The following is a 27546-nucleotide window of genomic DNA, read 5'->3' as shown; positions in this document are numbered from 1 at the left end:
CTGCAGTTACTTTTATAATGTTTCCATTTTGAAACTGAAAGTAATAATAAAAGATGCTTCAAACGTTCATTCATTTGTGAAGTAACAATAAAAACCATCCAGTACGTCTTTTTTGCATAGAATTCAGTGTTACATATTGCTACATTTAGTTCATCAAATTAAAGCTGAAAACACCCAAATGCAAGAAAAAATGAAAATAATTTTTTGCATGAATCAGATATATTTCAAATATTAACAATAATTTATATTTATACTGATTTCAAATAATGTTGATAAAACTAATTTGTAAACCAAAATCTATCATACTCGTGAAAATTTTCCTGTCAAAAACCTACCTTCAAAATCTTGAGAGCAACAATTAGTCTTGTTGAGTTAAGGAGATGGTCTTTTGAATCTCCAATACTGAGGAGCTCCTGGGCAGCAGCTGTTGCCAGGGTTACATCTGAGTGTAAAATTCCCAGAGCACACAAAGCCTCAATGCCCCAAATAGAGGGACTGGACAATTGTGAGCTGAAATATGAAACATGGCTCTAAGTAAATACAGCACGAGGGACTGCTTATTAATAACAGCTTGAATAAATACTGCATACAGCCTTATTTTAAGTTTCAAATATGACTACTCTGGATGTACTTTCATTCAGTGGGAACCAATTTTCATGGATTTTGTGCTCAAGTTAAAATAACATAGGTAAAATGGCTTGTATCATAAAAACTGCATTTGTAAAAGGTATAAAGACAAATTCAAATAGTACAGTGGAATTCAAGTGGCGGCAAAACAACCTAGAAAGTTAGTCTGTTGTTCTGCAACCATAGGCACCACCAGGTCAAACTGAGCATTTTGGAATGTATGGTCTCTGAGGTAAATGCTTAAGAAAGTCATATCTGCCCTCCATCCAGAAAAGTCGTGAATCCACCTTCTTAGGAAACTGCCAAACAACCTGGCAAAGTAACCTGCTAAACTATGGCAACAGGCCCCACTAGGTCTGACTGAGCTTTTTGGGATAAAAGATCTCTGAGGTAAAAGCTTGAGAAAGTCATCTCTGCCATCCATCCTGCTGTTTGGTTAATATCAGTTTAGGAACAGAAGGTTCAAATGACAAAGTAACTCCTCTGGTCCCTATTTGTCACTGACCATGGCAAAGATGGGTAGCAAGTTGCTTCCCAAACAGTATAAACTGTCATCTATGCAGATTCTGACTGGGATTTTTCCAGAAGAATTCCTGCCATGTCTGCTACTGTATAGAGTAGAATGAGGAGTTGGGAAAATTGAAAACCACTCCCTGTTGGAAACTGACCCTGACAGCCCTATAATTCATGCCATGCATACATAAGGGAGGCAAATGAGCTGGAGACTGGTACAAAATTCCACGCCAAGGTGTACAAAATGCTGGGTTGGAATGAGATCTGACTTGTCCCTATTTGCTAAGAGCCCAAAATGACTCAAGTGGAAAAGAACATTGTTTTTGCCCTTATCAGAGATGAACTTGTCCTGTGACTTTGGAGGTTGTTGTCAAACTGATGGTGTTAAGCAGCAGAAAGTGATGACACATATGATAACCTTCATGGACATCTGTGGACCGATGTTGAGAGCAGATGGGAGTAGATCAAAGTGGTATGTTTCTTTGAACCTAAACTTTCAAGATGCCGGCTGTCTTGTCCATTCTAAACCTTGGAACAGCTATGTACTTGTTGAACAGGATGCAGTCTATAACTGGCCTGTGCTTCCAGCTGGCCTTGTGTACTAACAACAGCCTCAAATACAACTCCAAAAGAGTTTGGTCTGCAATCTCTCTCCATGAAATGCTTGTTCAGCAGTGACCAAATCTCCTTCAGCAAATTTCCAGCCTTCCCTCGATCAGACAGCATGTCCATGAAAGTACTAGAAGACAGAATGGGAAGGGACTGGATAAATGAATCTGAAGCCCTTCTGAAACACTGCCTGGGCAGCCATTCAATGAAACAGATTGGCTAACCAGATCCCATGCATGACTTCACATACCACTGTGCAGTTAGCCAGCATGGAGCATGGATTGCTGAAATGATGGATTCATGGTCAGTCATGAATCTGTATGTATGGCTAAAAGCTAGATAGGCTGGAGGAATTGTTGGCTTTTGGAATGGAAGAGTAATGGCAAAACAAACTGTCAGTGTCTGCAACAGACTCCATGCGCCCACACTTAAGAGACTCTGATGCCAAGCACATGCATGCAGGGGGACTTATGCCCATGGGGGACATCTAATAAAGGGAGGACAGTCTCCCATTTGTTCCTAGCCTTCACTGGTCAAATGCAAAGCATGGCAGGTCATAAATTCAATAAAGCCAGCAATGGAATCATCACTCCTTGCACTAGCCACCTCATCTGCAAATCCATCAATACCTCTGAAATATGCAGGTCCCGCAAACTCCACAGTCACTTGTTCTTCTATTTCAAACTGACCCAATGTAATGGTTGCCATCAGCACTGTTCATTATCACTTTCAATGGTAATGCGACCATCATGACTTCCTCACACTGCACTTGAAAGTGATGACATATTTGGGATAGACTCAGTCTCTCTCTGCTCTTAAGACCCTTTCTCAGTAATATGGCCCAGACATCTTCCAATCCTGATGCACAAACACTGCATGTTACATTTGAAAAAACACTTGGTACAAGCTAGGCATGTCTCATGCATGTAATATGAGGCTTTAATCTCTGACATTTTATTGCCCTCATCTATTTCTGAATGAAAAAAGTTACCAAAAGTTTGGAAAATAACAACTTACAAGTGTTAACATATGCAATAACCAGCAAATATACTTTGCTGATGGATAACTGAAAATGCTCATTGTATTTCTTGGATTTTATGAGGCACAGGATACAATGATTACTGTATCCACCAATGGCTTTAAGCAAACAACCGCTGCCGCCCACCAGCAGTCAGGGGAGGTAATAGGAAAGAGTTTCTTCCTTTGTCTATATGCTATATCAATGGTTAAGATAAAAGTTTAGTCTTTTCAGGACTGCAGGACACAAGAGATGATGGAACTTCTTCCCTAATATTAATGTGTTCAGGTAACATATTCAAAGGAAAAACCTTATTTCAACCATGGTCTTGTAAGAGTGTACAGACAAGGCATGAGTCAAAGTAGTAACTGACAAATGACAGGATTTGGCTCCAATATTTCTACCCAAGAGACCACTCTCATCTGACTTCTGGTTTGACAAGCAGATCACTTTTACACACTTTTGCTGATAAATAAGAAAAAAGATGTAGTGAACATGTGGAAGGGCAAGATTTATGTGGCAAAATTTTTACTCCTAATGCATTAAGCCTGGCTTATGTATCTAACAGGTCAGGCATGTGGGTATTACAGCATGTGTCCTCATTTAATATGCTTATTTCCATCACAGGGTGTAGCTTTAAAAATTGTTTATTCAACATCTTAGAGCAAACTGCACATGACTGGGGCAGGAGGTAGTGGTTACTCCTAATGCATCATGCCTGGGTCATGTATCTGTATAGGAGGTATTGGATTTACTCCAATGCATCATGCCTGGGTCATGTATCCATATAGGAGGTGGTGGATTTACTCGAAATGTATCATGCCTGGATCATGTATCTGTATAGGAGGCAGCAGATTTACTCCAATGCATTATGCCTGGGTCATAAATCTGTAAAGGAGGTAGTGGATTTACTCCTAATGCATTATGCCTGGGTCTTGTATCTGTCTAGGAGGCAGTAGACTTACTCCAATACATCATGCCTGGGTCATATGTCTGTATAGGCGGTAGTGGATTTACTCCTAATGCGACATGCCAGGGTCATGTATTCATACTGGAGGCAGTGGATTTACTTCTAATGGATAATGCAAGGGTCATGTATCTGTATAGAAGGCAGTGGATTTACGTGTAATGCATTCAGCCTGGGTCATGTATTCATACTGGAGGCAGTGGATTCACTCCTAATGCATCATGCCTGGGTCATGTATCTGTATAGGAGGCTGTGAATTATCTGTATCTGTACTGGAGGCAGTGGATTTACTCGTTAAGTACAGAAGAGCTCATATAGCTTGATAGATGTTTTATGGCCCAGAGAAAATTCATGGTAGGTCAGCAGATAGAGCATCAGGTTCATAATCTAAGGGTCCCAGGTTTGATACATGCCCAGCACAGCCTGGGTCAGTTGCCTTGGTGTGTACTAGGAAAAGGTAATAAGTTCATATATCCTCTGCAAGATATTCCAATAATATGTTAAAGAGTCACCAACCATACCAAACAAAAGCATTTATAATTATTACAGTAGTAAATCACAGTTTGTCATTTGATTTTTCATTATTCTATTTTATTTTATGTCACTATCATCTTTATTCTTCTGTATTTTTGCTGGAAAAAACCGACTCAAATTTAAGTATAAAACTTATTTCAGTTTATTCTTTTTAGTTCTTTTTTCTTTTACAGTTCAGTGTTCCAAACTTTGTTATTTGAATCATAATTTTTTTTTACATCAGTTACCTTCCCTGCAAGCTTCCTTTATTACGGAATGGATAAACAAGAGCTTCTCTACAGTCTCAACATGCTGTTATATACAATTTGCATTAAAAACCGGTTCTATGCTTGGAATGTACAAATAAACTAGAAACTGTGCTGACTATAACTTTCATAGATTTGTCATGAATGGAGAGGAAATTGAGAATGGGCAAATATCAACAATGTCTGAGGGTTTGGAAGTTCAGAATCATTGTTTTTATAGTGATACATCAAGATACAGCAGGATTAATGAGCATGGCAACTCCATGTTACCTCAGATCTAGTGATAAAGGGGAAAACTCATTAGTTTTCACTCACTGGAAAACAAATTACATAGGGCAGATCTTTGGTCTATATATGTCAGGCAAAAAATGGTATTCAAATATTTTGTAAAATTCTTCCTGTTTACAAACCTATTAAATAAGACTGTCTTGGCTCCTAGTACATCTCCAGACTTGTATCTTACCATGGCAATGGCAGTCAAGACATGTGACCTTTGAGCATCATTCTGAGTCATGTCTGCAGCCTTTATGTACACTGTAAGCATAACAGAACAAACATAATAGAGCTGAGTACCACGAAAAATTTGGTATCTCAGTATTTCAAAATGTACCACAATACCTACCATTGTATACAACAATTATATTATGTTCCAACAATTTAATGTTCTGGGGCATCTGTCAATAGTGGGAAAATACATCTTGCTCTGACTTAGAGCAAATATAACATCAATTTCTTTCCATGATATTATTTGGAAAAATATGAACTGAAATTTTCATCAAGTATAAGGTACTGGCCATTTAAGTGTGGTGAGGGGGGGCTGTCATTTTCTTTTGAGCTGAAATATTCTCTGCTTTACCCCACCCCAATTAAATAGCCAGTACCTTATACTAGATGAATTTGATACATGTCAATTGTTGTATACGTTGTAATATAAAAGCTGTAACTAATGTGGGATGATTAAGCTTATGCTATAGCTGATACTGTGCAAGACATTGTGCTGATATAAGAGAGCCTCTTGACAATATAGGTAGTGCTTATACTAATGTCTACAATGTTCAAGTACACCAATGATACAATAGGCTGGGAAACTTTGAGTGGGATGCCAATACCCAGGCAAGATATTTACCAGTGAGGGCAAGTAAACATAAAACGTACTCAACAAATGAGAACATATTTAGTGGACTTGAGAAATTATGCAAAGTTCAGATAGAAAACAGGTGCATTAATTAAAATTATAGGATAATTTGCAGTCTTGCAGATAAATACACATACTTGACACATTCATACACACTTGTAAATAACATGACATGTTGGGTATTTTGGTCTGAAATTTGTCTGAAAATTGGAATTGGCCAGAATATGTTTCACAATATTCCATTTTGCCACCACGCTGGCATATGTGACAAGTGTCAAACATGTGATCAAAGGATCATAACATAATAATATCTGTAATATCCTCCATTAATTTGTGACCAATAAAACATTTTATTAAAACTATTTTACACTGAATAATGAAAACATAGCGTTAATACCATTAAAGTTGTAACAAAATTCTTCATGAATTTCCATACATTCCTTACTGACTACTGAAGGACCAGTATGGTGAAAATTGCCATGGTACATACATCTGGCAAAATTACCGTGGTAAACCAGACACTGGTAATACTGAACACCTCTAATACATAATCATAATTTTACTAATGTATTACATGCATAAATTTAAATGTCATAAACCCAGGTCAATTTAAACAGCATACACCCAAATCTGTCACTGTCAAAACAGGCTCCATCAATTTAAACAGCATAAATTTCCATCTGCCATAGTCAAAATGTGCTTATATTTGCTCAAGTATAACATGCACCCAACATACAAACAGCACAATCAAGGTCTACCATATCAAAATGGCAGATCAGGATCCACACAAGAACAGAAAACACCAGATCTATCATCTAGTAAAGCACTGGTAGATCAGGATTTACACAAAAATAACACAACCTTGATAAAATATCTCATAGTGTGCTGGCAGATGGGCTTTACACAGAAACAGCATAACCCAGATCTGCTATCTCATTATGTGTTGGCAGATCAAGGTCTATATATAAACAGATCTGCGATCTTTAAAAGTGCTTGCAGATTAGGTTCTACAAACAGCAAATTCTAGATCACCCATCTCATAAAGAGCTGACAAGTAAGCCTGTACACTTTCCACATAACTTACGGATACTCTGAAAACTTGAGTATATACTGTCTGTAGTTGGATACAAAATATTTACATTGCAATTGAACATGCATTATGATGGGGTTAACATGCAGCAAAAATTAGTCTAAAGAACTGTATTCTTTAATTTAACACATATTATGCAACTGCAAATGTAAAAACTTCAACATGGGTCATACAAAGTACCTTAATTAAAATTAGAAATCTAAAACACATTCAGTACTAACCCTGGCAGCTTTTTTCCAGGTGTCCGGCTCTGTAAAGAGCCAGTCCCAGAAGGCACATGTCCTCCACTCTTGGCTGAATGTCATGACTCATGGCTGCCTGGAAGTGAATAACAGCCTCAATGTGCTGTGCCAATTTCCTGCAAAAATGTTAAAATACATGAAAGTCCTGGTTACACTTTGATGCAATAATTGACAAAAGAAAACGTTTGATACACAGAGAAAAAAAGCATGCATGCACATGCAGATTGGTCCCCCTCCCTCAAAAAATGATGATGCATGTCAACAAGCATACAAATTAATCTTAGATAAAAATTTAATCTTAGACACACAGACAGACTTAAAAAAATGTTATATACATACACATGAAGAGAGAAAGTGTTACAGGCATCCATATATCCACTGATATACATGCCTGCAAGCACAATCTTAAAACAAGAGCACCTTGAAGTGACTAATGCTATACTGGCCAACAAGAGTTTACAGGAACTCACAAGAAGTCTTTTCTTCCCATCCTTTATTACTTTTAAATTACTCAGAATTGAAACTATTTCAGATGATCTTCAAAAATTTCATTATACCATATTTGGTAAATAAAATAATTCCTTATATGTCTGGACTAATATGTTCACAAGATAAATTCAATATGTACATGGCTGTAATGGTCTTTGACCTTGAACTTAATGTCGTGGACAGCAGCTAACTAATTGGGGAAGGGGTTATTGTTAATTTTAATAGCACTTTAAACATAATCAAGGGGCCCCGAGTGTCCAAGTGGTCTAAAGCACTCTCTGTTATGGATCACTGCCATCTCACCTCTGTCTGCATGGGTTCAAGTCTCGGATTCAGCCAATATGGGTATGTGAGAAAGCTTGCCAGTAGCTTCTCGAGGGTCGGTGGTTGTTTCTGGGGATTTCCCGGGTTCTTCCTCCACCATTAATACTGGCTGCCATGTATAGCCTATTGTGTGCTGAAAAATGGCGTTAAACCCTACAACAACAACAAAAAAAACCCCACAATCAATGAACTCATTTCAGACACTATCAACATATACTCACATGCTAAGCTTGTATAACTCCTTATTAAAACAAAATTTATTGAACTGGCATTCTGGGGTATCTTTCAGATGTAATCACAACTGGGTTTGATAAATATTTATTCATGCTTATTTGTGTTATCATGCTCACAAGTCATTACAGATAAAAAGCAAATCTTGAAGTAAATTTTGATTCTTTGATCAAATTAATGTTAGGAATAAGCTCTGCTACCTCTTAAATCAAGTAATCGTGGAAAGATGAAAATGTTAACATTCCCATCTATATGCCCTAAAAACAAAGGGAAGAAACTCTTTCCAACTATTACTTTTACCACTCTTCAATTAGATGGTTAAAGCTGCTTACTCAGCTTTAGCTTGTATGATACCTCAATGAGAATGATTGCATTTAGAGGGAAGCATGAGAGGGTTTAACAGTATTGTGATCAGGTGTAAGTATTAAAAGGTTTACTTTCTACTTTGAATATATTCCCTGATCACATTAATATTAAGGGAATAGTTAACAGGTGGAGCCAATGGTGAGCATCTTACTGCTACCATGGTAACCAGTGAGGGAATAAGGACTGTTGTATAGTAAACCACAATCCTAATATCAAACAAGCACAATGATGATCAAATCAACCATGATGATCAAATCAACCATGATGATCACATCAACCTTGATGATCACAAAAACCATGGTGATAACATAAATCATGATGATACTAGCCAGATTTAAAATAAAAAAATGCAGATGACTTTCTCTTACTGAGCAAAATCAATGGGCAAATCCAGCAAAAGTACTGTTTTATAAATGTGGTAAGGCTGTATTGACTTTACACTGGTCTGGGCTGCAACCACCAGAAAACCTACAAGGTTCAATTCTTGTCTCGGGGAAGCTAAATCCCACAGACAGATGCTAGAGAAGGTTGACTGTGCATGCAAGTCCACTGCATCTATTATGTTTCAGACTGACACATTCCTTTTGGATGTGTGACTTACAAAGACAACTTTGATTTTATGAGCTTAGATTTTCATGAGGCATACTTGATCTTTTGCGAACTCAGAATACACTAAGCATACTACCCACTTAAACTATGATGCCAGGGTTTGGGTGCTTATAGCTTTGATTTTATGAGCTGAGATTTTTGTGATGCATACTTGGCCTCTCAAGATCTCAGAATACACTGAACATATAACCCACTTTAGCCATGATGCCAGGGCTTGGTTGCTTTTATATGCTTTCCCCAGGAACTTCCTCACCTGGGTGAATATAACTTGGAGGAGTACTGGAGGGTAGTCAGCAGCCTTAAAAACCCAGCCAAAAGAAAACTTAAAACTTTGCAAACTAAGTTTGGCTGTTCTGTCACTGCCACATTCTAATGCTGATACAGAGAGTACAATGAGATATACAACTCATCCTTTTTCATTTAAATGACAATACCCAGACTGGTATTGATTATTTATTATTGTAACATTGTCATCAGAATTAGAGTCATGCTCCAAGCTTGCAGATTTATTAAAGTCTGAAGAGAATATACACTATGGCAAAACAGGTCTGCTTGTTTTTTTTTTTCCAATCCCCTTAAAACATTTACAATTTATGGTGATCAAATATCTACTGGTTTGGATGACAATCCACTATAAATCAAAATGTGTAAATCTGCTGGTCTGGTTCTGTCACACATAATTTAGCTAGACATACATCTGACCTATTGACACCCCTTTGCATAAGAAACAATTATAGCCATAATACAAAAAGCACTATTGCATTGTTTCTGTCCAAATGTTCAGGGAGTACATCATTCTGAGAAAAAATAGGTGAGAAAAGTGATCATTAAACAAAGCCACTGATGGTAATTCATCTAAATAGCTGCTGTTATAAGCATTCATATCCAGCACTAAATTTTTTAAATTCATACAGAGAGATATAACTTGAAATAATCACTTTTGATTAACCATTTTTCAAACACAGTAGAGGCTGCTCAAGTAACTGTTATGCTTGTATTGGGGTAATAAAGACCCATAGTAACTGCTATATTTGTATTAGGGCAATAAAGACCCATAGTTACTGTTATGTTTGTATTGGGGCAATAAAGACCCATAGTAACTGCTATATTTGTACTGGGGCAATAAAGACCCATAGTTACTGTTATGTTTGTACTGGGAAAATAAAGACCCATAGTAACTGCTATGTTTGTATTGGGGCAATAAAGACCCATAGTTACTGCCAATCTAATACTCATTTCCTTCTTTGTACAGAAGCAAAGACAAAAATTGATTCATAAAATAATATTTATGATATTTTGATCAAAAAATTAATAGTGAAGTAGGTAATTTCTCTCCTTGAAAGTTTTGGGACAAAGTTTCAAATAACTTTCATAAGTTCTTTTCCCCATTTTCTCAAGATATATAGTAATATGGTAACCATATAACCATGATAACCATTTTGGTCCAGTTGAAAAAGCTATGAAAGATACCATCATCCTCTGGTGGTGGTGGTGGTGATGGTGGCCTTGACCTGTCATGGACTGGAATCCAATCCATGAAGAATCTGAGGGTTATGCATTCTGAATCACTTCACACCACAATGAAACCACAATTATCTCCAATCATAAGAGTATCCAGTAGTTGCATGAATACTTCAAGATTCAACCTAATATTAGTAATGTATGATATAAAATGTTTTAAGATAACACAATAAAACATACAGGTACTATACGACAAGAATGTTAAGTTAATAAGGAACTCCAAATGTCAATTCATTTTAAGCTATCTTCTCAAATTCTCAGGCATCACAGTTTGAAGAAGAAAAAAAAAGGACTGATACTTACACCAGCACTCTGGCATAGTTGTATCTAACATCCACCAAATCTTTTATGGTAGTACTGTTAGCTTCCATCTTCTCCAGCAAATCTATAGCTCTGAAGATTTGTGAAAGAATACATTATTCACACTGATATATGTTATCTGTACTCTCTTACACAGAGGAGGGAATTCTTCCCATCATTTGAAAAAAAGAAAAAAAAAGCAAGTTTCTTTATTGATCTTAATAAAGAAATTACCTTTAATCTAACAATCATGCATACTTGAATGATTATATGTATATATATATATATATATATATATATATATATATATATATATATATATATATATATATATATATATATATATATATATATATAAGGATAACATATATCAAACAGAAAATATAGTGTCTATAAGGTATAATAATGAATTCAATGCAAAGCCTAAAGTAAGTGTATGACCAAAGATATTACAAATAATATAATCACATTATGAAGAGGTTATAAAATACACAATCTGAACAAGAACTACTTCTGCGGCTTTCCATTAAAAATCAAATCCCCGTTCTTTATATTACGTATTCCCCCTGGACCAGGACCCAGATCTGTAACCCTAAATCTGTTACAGTTTGTCTCCTCCTCCTGCAAATGCAGATACAAAGTCTGGTTTAAAAATATTGAAAAATGGTACTGTAACTGCAACTTTTGAATATTTTACCTTTGACTTCTTTCACTCAATACCAGGGGAGGAGTCCAAAATTTATACCCTTCTTGTAGATGATCAGTTAAGAAACTAAGCAGTTTAAGAGATATCATATAGACAGACGGGTGGAGAGATAGAAACAATGGTATTGGGTATAACAATATCTCCCTGCTTCGGGAAAACTAATCCAAACCAAAACCATTTCACCCCAAATTTTTAGTCTTTATAAATACAAACTTCATTACCTTGCATACAGATGATAAAACTCAGAGTTGGAGCTTGCGTTTTCACTAGTTTTCAAAAATAAGTTCATTTGTGACTGGTTGAAACAAAATTAAGATCATTTGTGACTGGTTGAAACAAAATTAACATGATTTGTCTTTGGTTGAAACAAAATCTCAAGCTCAAGAGTTTAATGAATTTCAGATCAGGAAACCTGGGTCATTATTCATCCAACTCCACTTGTGTGCACACTCATAAAAAATGTTTGATTCTTTAGATTCCATCATGCCAGTATAATTTCATTAAACTACTTTTATATTTATCAACATATATTTCAGATCTGACATGCAAAATCAACTTCATCACAACTGAGAAACAAATTCAGAGTATGATTGTGCATTCAAGCCAATGAGTTTGAGGAGTACCATCAACAGACTTGATTTTTATGCTCAGCCAATCAAAACTGAAGTTCCAGAAGTAAAGTAACTTGTGATTTGTTGATTAAAAATCTTGGAGCAAAACTGAATTTCAGGAGTTTTATAATCTTCAGGCCAAATTATCCAAACAAAATTATCTCCCCTGATAAGGTCACCGATCAAGCTTCAGATGTACTTATTCCCCATTTCTTGTTTCTTTTCTACTTTTGTCCACGATGTACCTTTTGAATGCTTCTGCTGCATTATTATACAGCTTCTGATGCTCCAACAGCAAACCATGCATATTGTATGCCTTAGGATTGGTTTGAACTCGTGCTAAAATGGAGAAAAAAAAATTGCTATAAATAATTAAGCTGAGAATTTAAATGATGATATTAGAAAATATTTCCAAATCCATGCAGTTTAAAAGCTATAATTTCAAAACGATAAAGCAATATAATTTAGAGAACTACAAAGTTTTAATTTTCTTACAGAAATTTTACTTAAAACAAAATAAAATTGCAATTTAAAAAAAAAAATCTGTCTCAATGGGCTGGTGTTATGAAAATCACATATACAAAATATTTGCAGTTCATGATTTAGATGTGGTTAGCTATCTAAAATTGACAATGTTCACGATTTGCTATATATCTGTTAAATTACAAAAACTTTTTATGCTATACATTTCAAACACTAATGAAAAACATTATGTCAGAACCTTAATCCCATTTTCAAACTGCTAACCACTTGAGAATAATAGGCATACACATACAAAATCAGAACTTTGCAGCATGTACATTTAGTGCCATGGCTTAAGACTCACTCTTGGGGATGGAGCAGAATTCTAAGCCCTTGTGGGCCTTTACAGACTAATCTTAATTAAAGGCCAGGATTTGAAATTCCAGCTTTAGATAGGGTACAAGTTATGAAACATTATGCATGCATGCATTCAAATCCAGACAAAGTGTCACCGACTGATCCCCTTTCCTTTGACAATTTCCTAGGCATAGAAATAATGAAAAAGATGAAGCTAGAACCTAAATCTCATTTTCAATTTGTTTACTATCGGTAGAAAATGTATTAAATAATGAAGAAACTGTACCGAGATATCGAGACAGAGCATCTGATGCAGCTGGGATGGCAGACATTTGCTCAATTGCATATCGGAACATCTCAGTGCTATGTTTGGTCTTGTCCTGAAGAAGACTGCACACCCAATGGGCATAACCTATTGCTCCTTCAGTCTGAAAATTAAAAAAAAAAGATTTGTGTCTGTAAAACATCAGTGCTAAAACTACTGACAAAAGTTTAAATATGCAGAAAAATGTAAAAATGTGATACACTGTGACAACAGTATAAAAATCCAACCTGAGTTATCTAAATGTATACATACATGCCAACGAAATGTTCATTACCCATCTCAAGGTTTCATAATAAAAAAAAATAAAAAGTTAAAACAATATTGAAGAAATTAAAAAATAACTGTAATGACCTGAAACATCTATTAGGTCATCTCCATATAAATACAAATATGACTAACAAATATCAGATGTCTACATAATTCTTTTTTTTAACTTCATGGTACCAACAAGGTTTTCAGGCAAAATAATCTACTGGGTCAAAAAGTTTAAAACTTGGTGAAAACAAAAACTTAAAAATCACTGTAATGGCATGAAAATTTAAGTTGATTACATATAGATATAAATATGCAAGCAAAATTTCATACGTCTACAAATGAGTGTGTCTGTTTAACTAGCTGACTAAATCAAGATGCCCTGCTGTAAGATGGGGAAATAATTTGAAAACAATAACAGGAATGTAATCTGTGAAGTTTTAAGTAGCCTCCAGCAGCAATTGTAAACATTAATTGTCATGCAGAAAATACATTCAGACTAAAATGATGCTGACCTATGAAATGTTAGCCAATGTGCATAAAGTGCTAAAAATAACATTGTTTTCTAGTATATCAAGGCAGAGGTACTATAATGAATTAAAAGAACATTGTTTTCTATTATATCAAGACAGAGGTACTATAATGAGTTACAGGAACACTGTTTTCTACGATATCAAGACAGAGGTGATATAATGGGTTAATAAAATCAGAGAGTAATCATCCTTCTTTCTTTTTTTAAAAATCATTGTTCATAAAATCAGCACCAGAAGCTATTATATTTGTCCACCACTTGAAGATAGATTTTACAGGTGGAAGTCACATGCTATGTGACCCTAGCTGTGACATTTTGACCACAACTAGAACAGGCGAGCTAATACTGTCAATGCAAAACTCACTGAATAGTCTTCAATTTAATTTTATACTTTGTATCTCTAACATATAACATGATTACCAAGAATAGTGTATCATATGCCTGCTCTATGTCTCATAATCTTCTTTGTAGATAACTTAAAGTTTTGTGCAGAAACCATTTTTCTTGAAATGACCTTGATCACTGACCTTTTGACTCAAACATTGATAGGCTTCTTCTGTATGCCATTTGCAAGTCATCTACAAGGTTTGGTTAAAATATATGTTGTAGAACTGATGTTATCATGCAAAAGCCATTTTTATTCTCTGAGTCAAAGTAACCTTGACCTTTCACCTTAGGGCTCCAAAATCAATAGGATTCATCTTTATCCCAAGTGCAATCCAGTGCACAAGGTTTGGTGATTGTAGATGACAGAGGTCTCAAATCTTTGTGGACTGAGGATGTAGATGGGCATCAGAGTCACAGGTTCAAGAAACAATAGGGTGTTCAGAACATATTTTAAAAATAATGTACCTAAATTCAGGTACAAGTAAATGCCGTCTTACTTAAAAATCTTCTTACTGCTATAAACAGAATAGTTTTGCCCTTCAGAAAAATTCAATTTATGAAAGCAGAATCTCTTTAGAAGCTGCAAACACCAATAAAACTATCAGAAAAGTTTTTTTTCTTCTCCAGTTTGATGCAGATATGATAGCCAATGGCACTGGCATCATGCATGGAATCCAATGTTCTTCCACAGGTCTGTGTCCGATTTCACGCAAAGTTCCCATCTACTTTTTGTAAGCCCTACAATACCCTCATAGAACAGTTGACATTTATACATATGTCTTCATTTCTTACAGGCTTAGATGCTGACTTACATGGTGTCCCAGTTCTGTGGTGTGCCTGAAGAGGTCCATGGCATCATCATGGCCAACTATCTCAGCTATTATCGCCTGCAAATGGACAAGAAATGTAATTTGTTGTATGTTAACAGCAAAACTTAGAAATTAATGGCAGAATGGTGCACAGGCACAGAGGAAATATGTTAAAGTATGACAGTCAATGTATGGTGAGCTGAACAAGCAAGTATGGGATGACGATTCTACTGCATCTAGTGGGTGGCTAGAGAATTTTAAAAACTGGCACAACATTACAGCTAGTATACCCAGTAAAGAATTGGTTGATATCATTTTACAGTCAGTTGATGACAGGAAAAAAATCTTATCCATCCCTGAAGGTTATGAGATTTATGATATTTTCAATGTCAAAAAGTACTCTTTCACAGATGACCACCGAGCAGATCACTAGCACAAAAAGATGATGTTTGCAAAGAAGGAACAAACAGAAAAAGAAATGATGATACTAGTGCAATGGAGAAAAACTTGACCCCTGTTTACAAAATTATTTTCAAATGAATGCATGCAACATCTGAAAAAGAACTATAAATAAAGAATACAATATATCTACAGTAATTGTGGTTATTTTTCTTTCTTAAACAGTGTTGAGTTTTGACCATGAAAATTGGTCCTTTGCACATACATTATGTACTTATCACTAAGACTCGAAGAAAGAGAAATTATTCAATTTACTTCATAGATTTCATATGAAATAGACTTTCATGTATGTTTAAGCACGTCTTAAAACTAATTCACATTCTCTTACCTGTCCTATCCAGCAAGCAACATAGCTGGGCTCAAGGCTCTGGGCTATCTTAAAGGCTTCATGGGCCAGCTGAAATCATACAGGGATACTAAAATACAACTTGATCAAGCCATGACTCTGAGACATAAAATGGGGATTAAACAAAGTCTCAGCAATTTTGTAAGGCCATCCCCTTTTGTAAATTCAGAAGCACAGCTATAAATTGTATCCTCATTACGTTATGACATCATCAATATCATGTCATTTTTAACAATGGTGCATCATTGCACTAGGCAATGGAGATAAAATGACATGGGTGCAACTTCTGTCTCTTACTAAAAAATTTAAAAGAAATTCTTAATAACAGTCCTGTGAAAGAAAATGAAAAAGTAAACAAACAATGTATGAGAGAGTTGAAAATATTTAGCAATTTAAAATCTGCTGCAAAACAGCTTTCTTTTGTGAAAAACCTGACATGGTCTCAAAAAGTCATACTAAAAATTCACTCACCATCATGTGGTTTTCACTGTGTATCTGATAAGAAAAGTACTGGATCCTCAAACCATACAAACTGTGTACATTTTAAAGACACAATGAGCTATTATTTTATAGGCAATTAGTGAAATGGTACTTTTTCCCATACTTTATTTTATTCTTATTTAGGCAACAGCTATTCAACTAAGATTAGTGCAAACAAATTAACACCAAAGCATACATTTTATAGTTATTTTACATTACTTGGACCCCTAGCTATGAACACCAACCTGAATATTTGTTAACTGATTTTATGCTGCTTGGACAATAAGCTACTATCACCAACCTATACATTTTGCAGTGATTTTATATGCATGGACCTTTAGCAATGGACACTAACCTATACATTTTAAAAGTGATTTTATATTTTTGGACCCTTATCTATGAACACCAACCTATACATCAATTTTAAGTGATTTTATACTGCTTGTACCTTTACATATGAACACCAACCTGTACATTTTTAAGTAATTTTATACTGCTTGGACCCTTACCTATGAGCACCAACCAATACATTTTTAGTCATTTTATACTGCTTGGACCTTTACATATGAACACCAACCTATACATTTTTAGTCATTTTATACTGCTTGGACCTTTACATATGAACACCAACCTATACATTTTAGCCATTTTATAATGCTTGGACCTTTACATATGAACACCAACCTATACATTTTTAGTCATTTTATACTGCTTGGACCTTTACATATGAACACCAACCTATACATTTTTAAGTCATTTTATACTGCCTGGACTCTAAGGTATGAACACCAACCTATATCATATTAAGTGATTTTATACTGCTTGTACCTTTACATATGAACACCAACCTGTAAATTTTTAAGTCATTTTATTTTACATGGACCCTTTCCTATGAACACCAAAATAACTTTTTTAAGTGATTTTAAAATGTGTGGACTGTATTTTGTTGTGATTTTACACTACTTGGACCTTTAGCTACAAACACCAACCTATATATTTTTTAAAGATTTTGTATTGCTTTGAAACTTAGATGTGAAGACAAATGAAAAAAGTTCCTGGAGCAAAATTAAAAAAGGGCTACACACAATGAATAATTATAACAACTGTGTAAAACTACTTACTTACCTGTACACTGTCACTTCTTAGATATAAGGTGGCCAGGTTTGTCCAGGCTACCACATTCTGAAATGTTCAAATTTTTCCTTTTGGAATTTTGTTGGAAACATTTCATGTATGCAAAATAAAAACAAGCAATAGGGACCACAGGACAGTGACTAATTGTATCATTCGAAAATTAACTGAGGTCATTTGTCTTCTAATATTCTACAAGCTTGAGTTACTTAACCTCATTGATTGACTGATTGGATTTATGTCGCGTGCGCCCGAAGGGCATGTGTGACGGCTTAATCTCATATGCAATCATGAGACAAGCATGATATTTACTATGTATGCAACAGCAAAGTGAATGAAATCTAAATTACAGTAGGGCAATTTATATATATTTCTCTCAGTCTGGTTGTCTGCTTGCACGGCTAATTAATACAATAAAAATCAATCGCTCTATCCGTCTGTCTGTCTATATATCTACCCAATATCAATCCACCCATTGATCCAAAGACCCAAATATACCTACCAACCTACATACAAACATACCTCAACATGCTGAATGAAACCTAACATTAAGAAAATCCTAAAATAAAACTTTTTAAAAGTCCCATTAAAGGTCATATTAATACAATTTTATTGTATCTTGATTTTTGCTTGTCAACAGATAAAGCATAGTTTATTAAAAAATAATCAGGCCACCGTTCATATACAAGCATATAAAAATTGAAGCATATGGCAGCTGGAATTCTCTCAAAATGATAATATCTTAATTTCAGATCCTGAGAACTTAACTGTTCAACCAACTGGGTAAAATAAAATATGAACCTGTATGAAACAGATCATATATCTTGAAACTGATTGTCATTGTGGTGGGTGGGTTTGCAGGGGAAAATGGTCCAGTGGTCAGCATGCTGGGCTTGTAATGACTTTGGTTCAAATCCTGCTCAGACCAGTCTGCATTGGCTATGTGGTATTTCCCGGGCAAGGCACTTTACCCCAATGAAGCAGCAGTTCATAGCCTTTCTTGTGCTGATGTACCATTGAACTCCCACCACCATCTTTTTGGGTGGATTGTCCACATAAATTTAAGTCTGTAAATATTTCTTTTACTTTCAACTTTGGCTAAAAGTTAATAGCATCAAGTCTTTAAATTTGTTAAAACAACAAAACTTATGATCACTTTATCTGCAGCATTCATATTTGAACAAAAACAACCTCAAAATGATCAATAAACAAATACGATCAAAAGTCTTCTTGAAAATCTTGGTAAACTTACATTACTCTCTGCCTGAATGGACTTGATGAAACAATGTTGGGCCAAATCAGGTTTGAAATAATCTGCAATAAAATGAAAATTTAAGCACAAACTAACAAAATGACTTAATCTAACCTCAATAGTCAGCAGGATATCTCTTCAAGACATAGTAAGGAATGACAATATTATGCTGGTGGACAGGAATACTTCTATCAATTTATATGACATTTTGTTTAATCTGTTGATTTTTGTCTTTTTGGGGGTGGGTTTGGTGGGTGAATGGTTTAATTCAAATCCATTGCTTCAAGATATACTGGTATGAATGTTTGCATGGGTGACTTTCCCATACTTAATATCTTTCTTACAATATGATTTAATATGGACTCTGTCTGAGGAAACCAACATTTTGGAGTAAAATATTTCTTCACTAACACTTTCCCAATCATAATACATTAGGCAACCATCTAATTCCTCACAAATCTGACCCAGCCAAGCACAAAATAACTTTGGACCTGCTTATTACACCTCTCCCTCGATAACTAGTGCACAACAGGGTCCACATACATATACTGCACTATAAGCGAGGCACGAGTTACCAAGGGACCTCCAAAAATTACAAAAAAATCGCTCTGATATTGAGAAAACCGGGCGGGGGGGGGGGGAGCGGCGTTAGGGAACTGGGCTGTTTAATGACTGAATCCTCATTTTACAATCACATCGATAATAATTTTTAATGATGCACTTTTTCTAATGAAGTTGTTCGTTATTCTGTTTAAATAACATTTTTTTTTCTCCAAATATCCAACATGAAAGATCGTTCCAACTGGTTTGAACAACCATCAAGTGTACGCGCAAAATCTGTGTATTATTTCACTGCTTTTTGTTTTCTTGATGAGTCTGGTGCCCGTAGTAGTGTTTAATAGTATCTTGCCAAATCGGTAGTCCATAATTTGGGAACTAGACTAACTACTGATACACCACCAAACAAGATTCCTCTTTTTTTAAAAGCACGCAACATTTATTTCGTGACACGTCTACATCGAAACTCAATTTTTTATTGTTCAATTAGTACATTGTTAATATCGTGATTTCATTGGAAGTAATAATGAAATTTCTTATCATCCCTGAGGATATCTCTAAATGCCAATTCAAGAATTCTCTGAAACTCACTTGCCCACAATGGTCTGTATCTGTGAAATCAAGCTCTACATTTTAGGAAGTATTTATTTCGCTTGGCTGCCTTGTTATCTTTGATTACAGCTATGAAAGAGTCGGTTAATTTAAGGTAAGTTTCTGTTACATACACAATAACGTTTATTAGTGTTCAATTGATCAAATGAAGTGAGTTCACCCGACATAAGACCGAGGCTGCTAGATTTTAAGTTAGTCCGATTTTTCTGCCTTTTAACTTTTCTTTTATTCCACCTCCTTTTTTTTATTCAAAAGACATAATTAACGTGATAATACAAAGGAGGCCAGCTTTTAATTCAGTGCAACAATACAAAAAATACTTCCGCAAGTCAGTTATCAAAACACGGTCGGCACTTAATTAGGTTCTCAGAGAAACGCTAGCGGACATAGCTGTTACGGTAGATTGACACATTTTACATTTAATTACAAGAGGACACATTGCATTTATGATGATTAAACTTAAAAGGAACTAAAAGATGGAACTAGAACACAAATTTCAATTGACAAAAAAATTATTTAATTTGTATTTATTTATTAAATCACTGCCTCCACCTGGCGTAAGTGACATTTTCATAGATCACAATTTCCTTACATATCGTTAATTGCGGTGTACTGGGAATGTCGTTTGGAAAGAAATTGTAAAAAACTGTATGAGCTATTTTTAAATTTGATATTTCATAGAGTTGAATAAAATTTCCAGGTTCTATCTACCGTTTTCAACGATAAAACAAGCGATACATCAAAGTTTCCGTTACCAATTTTGAACATGATTTTCTTCAAGTTCAAGAAATAGGGATACATTTTTGGGGTAATTTCGGGTTTAAAAAATGGGATCCATACCTGACACTGCATTATAAACGGGTTTGCAAGTTATCGAGGGAGTGGTGTAATACAAATGCTGCAATTTCATCTGCATGCTGTTATGGAAGTTGTATGTAAATGGATTTAGGATATAGAAATCAGAGCCAGATATCATCATTTGTCGGGTTACCAGTCTTGGAATTGTATGCCTTCCAGACAGGCAACTGGAGATAGGCCTTGGAAGAGAAGGCCTGTAACAAACTGGGTACTAACCAGTATCAAAGAAATATGTTTTGCTCCTAAAACTGGCTTCTTCAGATACAATACCTGATCATAATATATTAGGAGAATTGGCAAAAGGTGGAGAGACTTATATCTTCTTATTCTCAATGTGGTCTTGGTTCCAGTCTCCTAACATATGCAAAGTAGCAATGATTATCATATGAGACATAGCCTATGGTCAGCACAGATTAATAAACAGACTGGGTGCTGAAAACAAAAATGTTCACTTCCACACCTTGAAGCAGAAGTAGATTAATGCACCGGAGACTGCAGAGCGACCTGTAAAGGCAGCATACAGCACTGCTGATATAGATCCCACACCATTAAACTGAGCTCTTTTTCGTAAACAGCTCTCAAAATGGAAGCTGGAAAAAGCCATATCAGACCCTCATCACTGGGTTTAAATGATGCCAATCAGAAAAAATTTCATTCAAATGCTAAGCTGGTGGTGACTGTTGTAACCAGGTGTGTTGGCAGTATAAAAAAATTATCTGGTCTTGCATTGATTCTTGGCTCAAAGGATAACCCAATGGATCCAGGACAGGACAGCTGAATAGTAATATCATCACTTCCGTCTACTGGGGTCCTAAAGATGCTCTTTGGAAGAAAATTCCAAAATCAGATAGTGATTTCAAGACAAAATTTTGATCCCAAGTGAGTGGGAGCCTGATATTTGCAATGAAATCAGCAGCCATCAAAGTAAGAAACTTAACTAACATTATAGAACTGCATAACTGCTGATAATTTGGGGTGATTGATAAAGCATGATTTGCCTACTAAAGCAAGAGTGACAAAAAGCAGGTCTTACTGAAAAGCTAGATTAGTAAGGATCTTGACTGTAGGTTGAAGGGTGTCTTGGTCAACGATATCAGAATCAGAGGTAGGTTCCACTGTGGACAAACAGCAAAGACCTATTTTCAGATTATTCAAAACTGGCTAGAAGGTCAGAGACTTTTGTTATGACTTATGTCTTTCATTTCGATGATGACAAAGCATGTAAGAAATCGCGGACTGGTAGCCCATGAATTTGATCAGAGTTAACTTATTCTCCTCAAAAAGTCCTATGAATGCTTTTTGGCAAGATATGCTGCTAAGAGAAAATGTTTGAAATTATGCCAAAAATGGAATGTACAAGGTATGATGCCAGCTGCCATCTGGTCCTGCTGTCTGACACTGACTATCATGGGAAAGATTTACTCCAGCCAGTCCTGGGGTGGGGCCCCAGGTGGCCAAGTGGTCTAAGGCACACACACCTCATCTCTGTCAGTGTGGGATTGAATCAAATAAAGCTTGCCTGTTGCTTTCTGTGGGTCGTTATTTCTTCACGGAGTCTTCTCAGGTCATTCCTCCACCAAATATACTGGCTGCCATGCATAGCAGCACATCATGTTCTTAAAAATAGTGTTAAGCCAAAAAAAACACAGTTCTAGGGTAAACATGTGGTGATTTGTCCAGGAGTGATCCATGTGGGATGATGTCATACCATGGAGGTACTGGCCTGGTAGTCTGTTCAGTACTGGGATGACCAAACATGGTAGTGGCAAACCGGTGATAGTGTTGCTGCAGTCAAGTTTGGTGGGAGGGGGAGGATACAGAGCAAAGCATTCCAGGCCTTCTCGTCTGTGGACATCTTGACATCAAGTAACATTGAAATAGAATATACTTGCTTGTGATGAGAAAACTCCAAAGAATTGCCTAAATTTGAGAAACGAATGGAAGGTATTTTTGAGGCCTCTTAAGAATATGCACAGGTATTAGAGAAAGCATCAACTGGTAAATGATGGAATTGGCATCCATCCCTCTATCCATGGGAAAACCACTCATATCTAACAGCCATCTTGGCAAGAAAATGACATTTAAGCACTGTTACTGCTAAGTAAACCAAATGATAAAGTTAACATATTTTTCCACTTGGGGAACCTAGATCTGCAATGAACTGGAATGTTCTCCAAATACATTATAATAAGTAATGTACGACAAATGGAAAAATGTTTTCATGAATTTTCTACTTTTTTATATAAGTTATAAAATATCTGAATTCTACAGAATCATTTGTTTAATTTTTTCTACAAACAGTTTAATACATTAAACAATAAGTGGAATTTAATTAATTGTAATCACAAATACTGGATATTTACTTCTTACAATGAATCATATAGTTATTCCCAATTTCTTTTGAGTAAGTAAGCCTAACAATAAAGCAATGATCCTGGATGGAAATTCCATCTTTTGATACTTTGTTAATATGACCAAATTTAAGAGATCTGTGACTCTGTAAATGCTGTGATATCAACTACAATAAGAAATTATTCACAAAGAATCTGTCCCAGTGGCCCACATTCTGCAATCTGTTCATCAATTTACTGAGTAATATAGAAACGTAGTCCTTTGATCCAAAAATCTGTGCTTAAATAGTTCCAGACATAATAATAAATGCCAACTATGGACCCAAAATGTTAAATTTGGATAGAAAATGTTACTGTGGCAAATAAGCAATTCCCATGGGCCCTAAATAATTCACGACAGCATGGGACTACAACAATACCAATGGACCCTAAATCATTCAAGACAGCATTGGACTACAACAATACAACACCAACACTACAACAATACCCATGAACCCAAAATCATCCATAACAGCATGAGACTACAATAACCATGGACCCTGCCAGTATGTGTAACTATAGGAATGGTGCTCAGTTTGCTTGTGTAAATAAACTACCACCTCTCCCATAACCTACCACTACCCCATAAAGGAGATGAATCTGTACTATAAGAAAGTGCATCTCTTCTGAAGATAGTTACTCAGTAATTTGTCAACATACATATCTGCTGATGATGGCCCTAGTATGTACTAAGCTTGAAAGCAATCCACAAAAAACTGCAAAAGTAGTTGCTTTCGCAAAATTCTGTAACACACTGCATCCAGCTGTAACCTAACATGGGCAATAACTCTTACAAAAATCAAGGAAGCACAAAGATATGTCAATATCTTATAAAGATGATCATAACAGGTGTCAGATTTCATAGTGATTCACAATAAAGTGTGACACAAAATGCATAACTAGCTGAATTAAAGTGAATGTCATACACTGCAATAAGGTAAAGACAAAAGGGGCATTAGCTCTAACAAGAATTGGGGGAGCAAAGTGATTTATCGATATGTGCATCTTCTAGTCAAGACCACAATATATGCCACATTTCATGGCAAAACATCAGAAAATGCAGGACTATTTGCACCAATGAGATTGTGTCATAAAGTGCATTAACTTACAACTTGAAGACAAAAAGAGCATTAACTTCTAAACAAGAGTGTGAATGGCAGATTAAATGCCAGTCCCAAGCTTAATAGTTCTATATGCATATAACTGACAATTCTCTGCACAAACCACATCTCTTCTTTCAGTCAGAGTGATCATGACCTTTGACCTTTTGACTATGAAATTAACAGGGTTTTTCCTTGCTCCAAGTGCAAGCTATCTACAAAGTTTGGGTCAGGTCTGTGGTGTAGAAGTAATATTAGTGTATGGAAAAAATGGCTTTGAACTTTGGGAATTTGGTCCTTAAAATAACAGCCCTATATCTTACACCAATTGCAAGCCATCCACAAAGTCTGGCTATGGTATGTCATGTAGAACTACTAATGGTATTCTACATAAAGCATTTTTAAAAAATTCTTTTATTCTCCATGATCTCTGATATTTTCTACTTCAAAATCAATAGAGTGTTCTTTACATGAATTTCTAGCCAGCTACATAGTTTGGAAACAGCAGAAGGTGACGAACTTGAATTAATGTGCTGAAACCATTTCTCTTCTTTCGTTGACATTGATCTTGAATCTTTTAACACCAAAATCAATGATCTAATGCTGCTTTGCATAAACTAATCTTTTACATGATAGAGAGATGTTAATGTGTGGAAACCATTTCCCTTCTTTCAGAGTGACATTGACCTTTGAACTTTTAAGCTCCAAATTGATAGGATTCTTCCTTACTCCAAGTGCAAGCCATCCAAAAAGTTTGGTAAATGTACATGGGGGGCACAACAAATAAAGTCAATGACTAAAAAGCAAATTGGGAACAATTGGATGGATGGTAGGACAGATGGGAAGAAAACATCATAATATATTACTCGTGTACCAAAGAGCAGGGATGCATCAGTGTTGAATGTCCTGACAAATAGTACTATTATTTACTTGATGCAAGGAAAAACACAACAACTTCACTGGCTTTCATTGTACCTTGTCAAGTGCAAGATCTTGGCAAGTACAAAATGAATGCAATAAACATATTAATTAACCCTGTGGGACCTAAGGTAGCAGAATGTTGTAAAATGGTTACATTACCAATCACTGACATCTCACCTCTGCCTATGTGGGTTTGAAAAAAATGAGAATGTGAGAAAGCTTACCTGTAGCTTCCCATCGGGTGGTGGTTCTTCTTGGGGTCTTCCTGTTTTTTTTTCTCCATTAAATATAATGGCCTATTAGGTACTTAAAAATGGCAACAAACCACAAAACCAAACCAAATCAACCTTTCATGGGAATACCATCTCACATTTTATTAAATACATTTGACAAAAAACCACCTGTCAACTTGTAATAGTGACCAGCAGAAATTTTTACCAATCCAATGGACTTGTGAGGGTTGGGAATATAGTGATTCATTGGCAAATTTTCTGATTCAAAACAGCGGCTCAGCATTAATGTCAAGCCTTGCATACAATGCATTAAGCTACAGGACAAGTAATGCAAAAACAATCACAAATTGCAGGAGCAAAAATTGATTTGTTGATATGCATATATTCACCACCATAATATTTACCAAGTTCCATCATGGCAATCCATCAAAGACAGATGGATTAGATGCACTAACTATCATAAATATTGTTAAAGTCTACAATAAATAAAGAGCAATAACTCTAAAAACAAATTGTGGGAGCAATTTGATTGGTTGAAATGTGCACCTTCAGGTCATGACCATAATATTTAACAAGTTTCGTTGTAATCCATCATAATGAGTTTCATGGTAATCCATCAAACACAGCAGGACTAGTTGTTGTAATGAGATTGTATCATACACTGCTACAAGAGAAAAATGGTAAACAATTAAACAAAAATTGCAGAAGCAAAAATGATTTATCAATATGTACACGTTCAGGTAATGTTCATTAAACTACCCATGTTTAATAGCAGTCCACCAAAAACTGGGGAATTAGTTGTGCAAACAAATGTTGGATCGATTAACGGAGGTACAGGCTAAAAGATGGCTGGATATACAAATATTCGAATTCATATATACCCCTTCCTCTAGAGGTGGGATATAATTAGCTCACAACCATAAATATTTTATGTGAGCAACAATATTTTTTTATGTAGCAAACAAATCTGTAAAATCTATACAAAGTTTAAATTACCATCAAAGCAGCAAAGCACCCCAAGAGCATTCCAGTGCTTATGATTTGTGGCATCCAGACATATAGCTTTCTTCAAAATCTGTGCTGCTTTTTCGGCTAACAGGATCCTATTCTCACCAATACTGCATTCTGACTGATATAAATAGTTCACCCCAAGGTCATGCCACAGTGCAGCACATTCTGGCAGCATCTTCAAGGCTTTTCCATAGCATCTACAACAGGCAGAGTTTTCCTGATGATTTTTGGAACCATATACCAAATGGAAATTGCTCTTATTATTCTACAACATAGTGTTTCCAAGTGAAGGAGAATGTTATAAGGAACATAAGCCATATTATTTTCAACTATCATTTGAAACTCATATAAGTCCAGAATAATTCATGTAAAAAAATAAAATTCAATTATATATACATACAAGCATGCATACATACATACATACATACATATATATATATATATATATATATATATATATATAGAGCTAATCAAGATTTAATGATTTAATGTTATGTTATACTGATGTCTCATTATAATTATGCAAAAAGAGAAAATCCACCAAAATTATGCTCAATCAAGATACTCATGTATAATCACCTTTCTCTAACATAATCCAGAATATAGAAACGAAGTTTCTGACAAAACTCACCAATAATATTAAGTATATTCAGTTTCTACAACATAAGCAATACTTAATGCAAAACAGACTTATCTTCTGCATTCCTTCATATATATATATATATATATATATATATATATATATATATATATATATATATGGAATGACTTTATTTCATTTAATCTTTCCATTAAGGTCGGGGGGCCCCGAGTGGCCGAGTGGTCTAAAGCGCTCACCGTTACGGATCACTGCCATCTCACCTGTCTGTGTCGGATCGAGTCTCGGATTCGGTTAATGTGGTTATGTGAGAAAGCTTGCCAGTAGCTTCTCATG

At 35.5% G+C, this 27546-nt stretch overlaps 1 protein-coding gene across 1 annotated transcript in view; it reads right to left on the bottom strand.

The window, feature by feature from the left end:
• LOC149801921 (tetratricopeptide repeat protein 37-like) overlaps positions 1-27546 on the bottom strand; it is a 160982-nt gene that overhangs the window by 32768 nt on the left and 100668 nt on the right. Inside the window, exons 23-33 of the mRNA XM_089956305.1 lie at positions 26598-26809; positions 18930-18991; positions 17672-17728; positions 16049-16117; positions 15265-15339; positions 13243-13384; positions 12383-12476; positions 10824-10913; positions 6960-7096; positions 4924-5047; positions 336-510 (exon numbers count right to left, since the gene is read on the bottom strand). Of these exons, the coding sequence (XP_089812431.1) occupies positions 336-510; positions 4924-5047; positions 6960-7096; positions 10824-10913; positions 12383-12476; positions 13243-13384; positions 15265-15339; positions 16049-16117; positions 17672-17728; positions 18930-18991; positions 26598-26809 (1237 nt within the window). The remainder of the gene's footprint in view (positions 1-335; positions 511-4923; positions 5048-6959; positions 7097-10823; positions 10914-12382; positions 12477-13242; positions 13385-15264; positions 15340-16048; positions 16118-17671; positions 17729-18929; positions 18992-26597; positions 26810-27546) is intronic.

Source organism: Sinohyriopsis cumingii, chromosome 4, assembly GCF_028554795.1.
Source record: "Sinohyriopsis cumingii isolate HCF-2022 chromosome 4, ASM2855479v2, whole genome shotgun sequence".
Taxonomy (NCBI): domain Eukaryota; kingdom Metazoa; phylum Mollusca; class Bivalvia; order Unionida; family Unionidae; genus Sinohyriopsis; species Sinohyriopsis cumingii.
The sequence above is the reverse complement of the archived record's forward strand: the minus strand, read 5'-3'. Positions and strand labels throughout refer to the sequence as shown.